Source organism: Pezoporus occidentalis, unplaced genomic scaffold (genome assembly GCF_034315485.1).
Source record: "Pezoporus occidentalis ecotype Australia unplaced genomic scaffold, CSIRO_AGI_Poc_V1 ctg563, whole genome shotgun sequence".
Classification (NCBI taxonomy): Eukaryota; Metazoa; Chordata; class Aves; order Psittaciformes; family Psittacidae; genus Pezoporus; species Pezoporus occidentalis.
In genome coordinates, this window is record NW_026915903.1 from 1 (window position 1) to 9,008 (window position 9,008).

Below are 9,008 nucleotides of genomic sequence, written 5' to 3' on the forward strand. Positions count from 1 at the left end.
AGCCACCATTAATGTTAGCCTGAGGGCTTGGTGTCCTTTATTCTTGCAGTTTGTGTGGTTTGTGTTTTGCAAGATCCTTAGGCCTTGCCCTGTGGCAGCAACTGAGGTTTCTGTCTTGTCTCAGCCTAAGGAAACGGTGGTGTCCCGCTGGCGCGCTGACCCGTGGGCCCGGGGCTCCTACTCCTATGTCGCAGCCGGGTCCTCTGGCAATGACTATGATTTGATGGCTCAGCCGATTACTCCAGGACCAGCCATTCCGGGTGCTCCGCAGGTGAGAGACGTCTCTGTTCTCCTCAGTAAGACCTCAACCAGGGGGATTTTTCCACGTGATTCACACCCCTCTCGAAGCACAGGTTTAGGTTACCTGCGCCTTTTGATGATGATTAGAACCTGTACAATGATTCCGTTTTCCACCCGTGATTTCTGCCTGCCCAGGTTTGGTGTAATTTCTTTACTAGAAAAAGGATTGTTTTACTCCAAGTCAATTTGGCAATATCTGAACAGAGTATTACAATGCCATGCATTTATTGTGTTCATACGCCGTGTTTAAGTTGTCCCATGCCCATATTTAAGTGAGTTGTAGTGATTTGAAAGCGTGAAGGCCCGAGTGAGAAGAACAGGAACCAAAAGGTGTCTCCCAGAGTGGGAGTGAACCCAACGAGGCATTAAGTCGTGTCCAGTTCACTTTGAAAGGATGAGGTTTTGAGAGCAGTAGCCATTCTGACAGCACCAGCAGAGTGCAGCTCTGGCTTTATTTAGGGTCTTTTCTAGTGCTGTAAGTCACTAATAAATGTAGCTGTGGATAAAATTCTTCTCCGCAGCCTGTAAGAGGTGAAGTTTTTCTCCTTTATTTTATCTAGAGGACTTCTAACGTTTTCTTCAGGTGTGTTTGCTGCAGGCTCTGGGGGAGCATGAGCAGGCCCTAACAGCGGTGTTTGTTCTCTGCTTCCCCAGCCGATTCCTCGCCTGTTTTTTGCGGGGGAGCACACAATTCGCAACTACCCCGCCACCGTTCACGGGGCTCTGCTGAGCGGGCTGAGGGAAGCCGGCCGCATCGCAGACCAGTTTCTCGGGGCCATGTACACTTTGCCTCGCCAGCCTACGCCGGGCGTCCCCCCCCAGCAAGCTGCCGGCATGTAAGGGAAGTGGAAGGTGTCGGAAGAGGAGGGACAAGACCCCAGTGCTGCTGCTGGGGACTCTTTGGGATGAAGATGCTCCCGCGGTCTGCAGCAGTGCCTGCGGCAACAGCTCAGCCAGGAGCTGTGTGAAACACTTCCATTAGCATGGCCTTACAAGGACTTTGGCTCGGCAGAATCTCTTGGTGCTCTTTGCACTGTCGGTGCACACAGTTCTGTGCTACCAGGTCAGGGGCTTCGTTGGCTCTGTAAATACTTTCTGAAAGTCAAGCTTGTAGCTGGAGGATTTTTTAGGTGCGTTTGTTTGGGGTTTTTTGTTGAGTTTTGTTTTCTACCTGTACGTGCATTTACAATTTGGTAACTGCACAAGGGCAGCTGGTACCTACACCTAGGAGCTTAGTGTAGAATTATTATTATTAATAATTCTGTGGGTGCTTTTTTTACTGTTTTGTTTTGAAGAACAATATTTATTGACCAATTCTATTCTTACCTGGCATTTGAGAATTTGATGCAACTGTTTTCCCCCCTCCAAAATGTCCATTGGCTGCTACTCTATATGCATCCTGTTCTAGAAAACAAGCTGGTATTACTAAGAGTGTGCTAAGCATACCGGGTTATTAAATACCTTCAGCAAAAGAAAACATCAGAATTGGGTATTTGTAAGTTTAAAAATGACTTGTATTTGTTTCTGTAGAAATAAGAGTTGCCCAGGCAGGAAGCTAGCTGAAGGATCTGATCTCTTGGCATCTGTATGCTGCATGGAGGCACACTCTGTGCACCTCTTGCCTTCATTTCTGCTGGGTTGCTGAGGTGATGCTGCAGCTGCCATTGTTGTGCTTCTGGAAATCACTTTGCTTTTGCTGCTTTTCCAAATATCCAGCTCTTCTCACCTTCCTCTTTCTGCAGTTTGTTTCTCTTTTGTCTAAGCATGGTCTCTGCTCACACTTTTTCTGTTCTCACTCTGTGACCCTCTGTCTGTACATGTGCAGTCTGCCCTTGTACCTTCTGTTCTGCCCGAGGACCAGTACTTCCTTTTGTTCCATGCTCATTCCTCTAGAATTATACTACCCACACTTCTTCCTGAGAAAGATACCCACAAACCTGACTGCAGCCCCTGGTTGTTTGTAGCTGTACTGTCTTTGACCACAGACTCTCCATCTTCTAGCATCTTCTGACAAGCTCTGAGAGAGGGGAGGACTCTGATGTGGTGGGCAATAGTCTGTGAAGGGGCACAGACATGAAGTGTCAAGGACTAAACCCATTTGAAGTGGCTGGATTTGGTGCCCTGGGTGACAAGCTTTGAACCTGAGCTTCTGCCTAGATGAGTGTGACCGTCCTCCTATTCTCTAACTTGGCAAATGTTACTACTCAAGCCCTTTATTGGAAGGGGCAGTCCTCAGCAACACGACTGATCCTTGCTTTCTCTACAAGACAGACTTTGTGATGGTTGGTCAGGAAACTGTCACTGAAGTGGGGCAGGAATTAGGAGTCCATCAGGGCATGGAGGAGGGGTGTTTTAGAGGGTGAGTAAGAGTAAATGGGGAGTCATTTGAGATGCAAGCCTCCCTTTAGGTTCAGGTAAAAGCCTGTCAGCAGAGCAGCCCTACCCAGGGAAGTGCTGTTCCAGAGTGAGAGATGTGACAGGCCTTTAACAATGCACTCACCATTGGTTTGACTGAGGGGAGCTCATCTTTCACCTCGTGACCGGACTGTCCTGCTTTTCCTTTGCAAAAAGACATCTGAATAATACACCTGAGATCATAGAGTACACAGATGGAGTTTTAGGTGGGAAAGCGAGGAGTGAGAGCAATGCAGGTGACACCATTGCGGAACTCACCATGTGCAGAAGATGCCCAGCACCGTCTTTCTGTCGTAGCTCTTCAGCTGTGGGAGCAGGGGCTTGCAGCATCTCCTGGCTAAGATCCACTTCCTCAGACTCCACTATAAAGTGTGACCCCAACCAGCATCTGGGACCGGGGATGTAGCAGGGTGTCAAACTGTGATCATTCCTCCCTGTTTCCTTCTGGACTTGATGCTTTTGCTTAAACTGTCAAATATTCATCAGAATTCTTTGTCCTCAATAATATTTCATTGAAGTGTCTGTACCACTGCTCTGCCCATGAAGAATGGAGGCTGCTTCTGTACGTGGAAGGGCATTAACCCTTGGAGAGGCTCCCCAGGCATTGGGCCAGGCTGCCAAGGCAGTGGTGGAATCACCGTGCCTGGAAGTGTTCACAAACCGTGTATTTGATGCCCTCAATGCCATGGGTTAGTGGTGGCCTCGGCAATGCTGGGGTAATGGTTGAATTTAATGATCTTAAATGCCTTTTCCAACCTCGTTGATCCTAGGATGCTGTGGCCGAACCTCGGTACTGCGCTGGTGGCTCCGGGCGCCGCTCGCTGCTGCCGTCCTGTGGCCAGAGCTGGGTACTGCAGCCCGTGCCTCCGCGCAGGAACCGGGGCGCTCCCGTTGTCCCTGCGGGCCGGGGCCGTGCGCTCGCTGCTGCCTCCCGGGGCACGTTCAGGCCCAGGGTGCTCGTGGCCGCCGCCCAGTGCTGCAGGGGTGAGGTCTGCGGCCACGAGCCCGATCAGGAGCCCCCGGTGCGCTTCATTCTCCCGTAATGAACCTCAGGCGCCTCGGAGGCTCCTGCCCCGGCATCCTGCGCCCTGCCGCTGTGCTTGTCTCTCTGCCTTTGCCCTGGTTTCAGCTGCAGCAGAGTCAGTTCTCTTCCTAGGATCAGGTGCAGCGCTGCCTTTACTCTGAGAACAACGCTGATAACACACCAATGCTTTAGTTGTTCGGTGGCTTTCACCCCGATCAAGGACTTTTGAGTCCCATGCTCTGCCAATGAGGAGGTGCACAAGAAGTCGGGAGGAAGCAGAGACAGGGCACCCTCACTAGCCAAAGGGATATTCCATACCATAGCCTGTCATGCCCAGTATAGAAACTGGAGGAGTTACCCTCAGGATCCTAATTCACATTGCATCTTCGTTCATAGCCTCTTAATCTTTCATGAGATTGTACCTGGATGTGATTCTTCAGGCTCTTTTGTTATTACATTTTATTGTATCCACTGTATGTATGTGTGGACTGGAAATAAAACAAACTCGGTGAGTTTCAGACAATCCTGTGCTATCCAGCCTACGATTCTGGACTGTAGCTTGAAACACACAGTATCTTCTCTTATACTCCTCAGTTCACTTCTCATAGCTGAGCCAAGGTAAATCAGTAAAGTACAACTGAAATGACAGCAGAAAACTTGCCAGGAGATGGAAGAATCCAACTTCAGGAAGCAGGATTTGTGTCCGAGTTCTCTGCCCAGCAGGTACAAAGATGCCTCGCATGGAAAAAGCACTGATTCTGTGTTACCTTTCCCTTTCCCAGGAGGCTTCATGGGTTTTGTGTTGCTCTGTGCTGCCTCTCGCTGCTTCTGGGCTTATCTTTCCTTTAGGCTGTGTCCGTAGGGAACACGAGTTCATTTAAGACAATTGCCTGCAGGAGCAGACAGGAGCTGTGGAAAATGCTGCATTCGGTGGCAGGATCACTTTGCAAATTGCCAGATTCCTTCAGTGTGTGGGCTCCCTGACCTGAACCTTTGGGTAACCAGTAATAGCTTCATATCGGTGATGAATCTGTGCACACCTAGGTGCTGCCTTCTCTTTATAAAGGGCTGCTGTCTTTAGTTCATACAGGTACAGCAGGGAGCCCTTTGCTGACGTTTGACTGATGCTCACAGTGCTGTGGTGATGTGCCAGGTAACTTAACACCCTCTGCCATTACAGGGGATTACCATTACATGTCCTGTATCAGGGCAATATAGTAGAACTGATGCCACAGCCCTGAGCTCCAGTATCTCTGAGACAGGGATTTGGGAAGCAGGATTGCTCTTCTTGCTGGTAAGAGACCTTGGGTATTCCTATTAAAAGAAATGCTTTTCGTCTGTGAATTCAGTGCAGGTTTTCAGTGGTGGTCACCAGGTAACTCGAACCTGGTGTTTGATTTGTGACTCCAATTGTTACTTGATCAATCTGTGCCCAGGGTTCAGTCTTTTATTTGTATCTCGGACAGATGGTTTTAAGGAATAAGCAGGATAAACAGCAGCACAAGTTTATTTGAGGAAGGTCTCTTCTCCATCTGGTCCTACACTTCACAAGCTGAGGGAGTTCTCAAGTAACCCTGAAAACCACCCCTGCCTTCATGCTGCTCACCTCCTGTCTGCTCAGTGCCTTTATTGCTCAAAGGCCTTTGGAACCCACTGCAGAGGCAGAGGTCTGAAAGGTTCCTCCCTGCGCTGCCGCTTCCCTCCCCTCCTGCAGAAGGGGGTGGTTTTCACCCTGAGCACCACCAGCTGCCTGCCCTGCCCGCCCTGCCCATCCATCATTGTGCTGGTCCTGAGCAGCCGCAGCCGGGTGCTGCTGTCCCCCTGCACTGACGCCGATGTCACCTTCACCCTGGTCTCCCGTGAGTGCCCCTTCGATCCCACCCGTGTCTGTGGGAGTCCACAGGGGGGGTTTGCATTGGGGATGGGGAGGACGGGTGGGGAATTGATGCCCTGTGTCACAGAACCCCAGCCTGGGTTGGGTTGGAAGGGACCTTAAAGCTCATCCAGTTCCAAGGGCAGGGACACCTTCCACTGGAGCAGCTTGCTCCAAGCCCCCGTGTGCAGCCTGGCCTTGAACACTGCCAGGGATGGGGCATTTACCACTTCTTTGCTTGTCCCCACAGAGCTCCACGCTGTCCCTCTGGGCCTTCTCCCTCCTGCTCAGCTCCATGGAGATTGTCTTCAGCATCCGCTGCCTCCTGCTCACCCTCTTACCTCTTCCTCCTCTGCCACTGCTGCCACGGGATGCACCGGAGGGAGGTGACTGCTGGTCCTGGGCTCAGCCCTGAGCAGGGCTTGCATGGACCCGGCTGGGCTCAGGGGCTCTGGGATAGAGCTCGCACTCATTCTCATCCTCTCTGCTTTGTTGGGCTCCCTGCAGGCAGCCCCTGGGCAGAGCCCTGACCCCATGTAGTGCCTGGGCTTGCTGAGGCTGCACAGTGTGGGTGCTGCCTGGCTCTGAGCAACCCCATGGCTGTGCCCTGGCAGCCTTGCCCTGCCCCAGTGCCTTCACAGCCCCACAGCAGGACCCCACTGTTCCTCAACCCAGCTCCTGGGTGGATGTGTCCTTTAGATGCCACCAGCCAAGACCCATGAGCCCATCCCCATGGCCTCGGCTCACCTGGGGCTGCACTGAAGCAGGCAACTGGGCTGGATCCAGATGCTTCAGGGATACCCATTCCCCATTGATGCCTCTTTCCCACCACTGACTGCACTGACACAAACTTTATTCTGTAGGTATTAAAAGACAATGAGTGTGTCCCCATCCCCGTGGCCCCTGCCCGTGTGCTGGCTGTGGGGAAGGGGCTGGCTCAGCCCCATGGCCATGTCTGCATGCATGGGGAGTGCTGGGGGTCTCCAAGTCCCTGTGTCTTTGTCCTCGTGCCAGGGATGCAGCGGTGGCTTCACCATGAATCTGGGTTCATGTCCCCAGTGCTGGGGGGACCTTCCTTGCCTAGGGCAGACCCTGCTCCATCCTTCCCCACGCTGACCCAGTGTGGGAGCCGCTTGGCCATGGGGACCATCCCCCTTGGTCCCCCCCTTGCTGCAGCCTCGGCCAGGCTCCAGCTCTCTCCCTATGGGGCATGGAAGTGGGGGGAGACCACAGGGGCCGGGCAGGGGCCCGTGGCAGTGACCAGCTGCAGGTTGGGGGGCGGTGTGGGGCTGTGGGGGGGTTTCCGTGGGGCTCAGAACTGCGCGGCGCCGCTGGGGTCGCACTGCAGCAGGCGCACGATGGACGGGTCGCTCTTGGCACCTTTGATGAACTCCTCCAGAGAAAGCTTTCCTGTGGGGCGGGGACAAGGCTCAGCCCGGCGCCCATCACCGCAGCCCGGGGGCACAACCGGCATTGGAGCCCTCCCAGCACCCGGGATGAGCACCCTGGGGTCTGCTGAGCCCCTCCGGCTGCCGGGGCTCCCCCCCCCACACACCCCAGTGAGCCATTTAATCAGCGTGCGTGCAGCTCGGTCTAAGACCCCCGGCTTTAGCAGCGAGACCTTTCCCTTAATCCCTCCAGCCCTCATTTACCGTCGTTGTTGGTATCCATCTGGCGGAAGATCTTTTCCGTTCTTTTCTCTGGAGTGGATTCATCTTCGGGCATGGTCATCACGGACGAGACCATTTTGTAGATGGCCTGCGAGCGGGACGTGGGGAGGAGGGATGGGGGGGAGCGAGGTGTTTGCTGTCACCCATCCAGGAAAGGGGGCCAAGCTTTGGGCTTCGCTGTGCTGGGAACGGGGCTGGCGTTCAACACCCTCCCCGTGTCCCCCCGTGGGGAGCTTTGGTTGGGATGGGCTCAAGCACCGCCACCAAAGCCACGTCCCACCCCAGGGCTGGCACACAGGGGACGTCCCCAGCTTGCACCCTGCGAGGGGATGGCCGCAGCGAGGGGGCTCAGGGGCTCGGTACCTGCACGATCTCCAGCATCTCCTCCCGGCTGATGTAGCCGTTGCCGTCCAGGTCGTACATGCTGAAGGCCCACATGAGCTTCTGCTCCAGCTTCCCGCGGGAGGTGACGCTCAGCGCGATGATGAACTCTCGGAAGTCGATGGTGCCGTCGCCGTTGGTGTCGAAGGTGCGGAAGACGTGCTCGGCGAACTTGGAGGCGTCGCCGTAGGGGAAGAAGTTGGCGTAGATCTTCTTGAACTCTTCCACGTTGAGGATCCCGGAGGGACAATCCTTCAGGAACCCCTTGTACCAGCCCTGCAGCTCCAGGTCCGAGAACTCGGTGTTTTCCCGCAGGTCCTGCAGCATCTCAGGACGCAGTTTGCTGTTCTGCTTCCCCATTGTGCTGGGCCCGGTGCTGGGGGGGGTCCCTCTGTGCTACAGGAGGGGAGAGGGATGGGGCAGAGCTCCCTGGTAGCCCCCAGACACCGATGGGGCCCCTTCCATCCCCTCTGAGCCCTCAGGGCCAGCCCCAGGGACCACCCAGCGCCAACCCCTTTGTGTTTGCGTAATAAGCCCCTATAGCCCATCAGCACCGTACACAGGTGATAGAGAGCCCCCAGCAGGAGGGGAGGGGGCCGGATTCGGCGCTGGTTTGGGCTCTGAGGCCAGCCCGGCTTTGGGGCTGGCCGGATCTGGGTCAGCTCCCTTGGAGGGAGGGTTATTTTCAGCTCCTCCACTGCCTCCGTTAATATTTGATGCCTCCGGTGGGCACCGGAGCCCCAGGCAGGGCTGGGGGCTGCAGGGCTCTGCTCGGGGCTCCCCCCACACCCCCGGGGACCCGGTGCACCCCATCCCATTGGGGTCACCCCTGGGGAGCTCAGGACGGGTGCCCAGTGTCCCCGGGTCCCCACATTGGGAGGCTTGGGGGGGGCCTTTACCCACTGCCCCACCCCAGCTGTGTTGTGATCCCTGTGTGGGGAGAGGAGGGCTTGGGGGGGGGGGCTTCAGTGCCTGGAGACCCCAAAGAAAGGGGAGCCCCAAACCTCGCATCCTTTGGAATCGCAGGGCCAAAAGGACTCCCCAAGAGGAGCAGCCCAGCAGGGCCGGACCCCCCCGCCCCAGTTACAAGGGGCTGGGACCCCCCCATGGCTCCATCCCCGCTCCCGCAGCCCAAGGGAGGATCTGCGGGCTCCCGCCCCACCCAGGGGTCCCCAGTTGGGGGGCACCACCCCCACCCTCACTGCTTGGGGGTCTGAGCCCCGTCCCCGCTGCCCGGGGTGAGGGAAGGGACCCCGCGGGGTCTCAGCGCCCCGGGAGGGGTTTGCAAGGACCCCCCCAAAGCGGGCACCATTGAAGATGCCCCCTGCGCCGGGCGGGGGGGGGG

General features: G+C 55.5%; 3 protein-coding genes across 3 annotated transcripts; 2 read left to right on the top strand and 1 right to left on the bottom strand.

Moving 5' to 3' along the window:
* Window positions 1–49: 49 nt before the first annotated feature.
* On the top strand, window positions 50–1,867 carry LOC134173901 (lysine-specific histone demethylase 1A-like; the record flags this gene model as incomplete). The annotated part of the gene is made up of 2 exons (XM_062638379.1): window positions 50–271; window positions 955–1,867. Coding segments are annotated over 2 exons (408 nt in total), but the record flags the coding sequence as incomplete, so codon positions are not given.
* A 2,045-nt stretch (window positions 1,868–3,912) lies between these two features.
* On the top strand, window positions 3,913–6,505 carry LOC134173899 (transmembrane protein 54-like). Its single transcript, XM_062638376.1, is given in 6 exon segments — window positions 3,913–4,736; window positions 4,830–4,892; window positions 5,454–5,624; window positions 5,863–5,948; window positions 5,950–6,000; window positions 6,110–6,505. Coding segments are annotated over 5 exon segments (408 nt in total). The 5' UTR covers window positions 3,913–4,736; window positions 4,830–4,883; the 3' UTR covers window positions 6,201–6,505.
* A 394-nt stretch (window positions 6,506–6,899) lies between these two features.
* Window positions 6,900–8,040, bottom strand: LOC134173900 (neuron-specific calcium-binding protein hippocalcin). The gene is made up of 3 exons (XM_062638377.1): window positions 7,646–8,040; window positions 7,265–7,370; window positions 6,900–7,022 (listed from the first exon to the last, which is right to left on the bottom strand). Exons 1-3 carry the CDS (start codon window positions 8,021–8,023, stop codon window positions 6,925–6,927), a joined length of 582 nt encoding a protein of 193 aa, XP_062494361.1. The 5' UTR covers window positions 8,024–8,040; the 3' UTR covers window positions 6,900–6,924.
* Between the last annotated feature and the right edge of the window lie 968 nt (window positions 8,041–9,008).

What these genes read in the sequence shown, in the direction of transcription:
- LOC134173900 (XM_062638377.1), bottom strand. Translation starts at nt 8,023, where the DNA reads ATGGGGAAGCAGAACAGCAAACTGCGTCCTGAGATGCTGCAGGACCTG. An exon ending in AGATGCTGGAGATCGTGCAG is followed by an intron (nt 7,371 to 7,645) that starts GTACCGAGCCCC and finishes TCCCGCTCGCAG; the next exon opens with GCCATCTACAAAATGGTCTC. An exon ending in GATGGATACCAACAACGACG is followed by an intron (nt 7,023 to 7,264) that starts GTAAATGAGGGC and finishes CCCGCCCCACAG; the next exon opens with GAAAGCTTTCTCTGGAGGAG.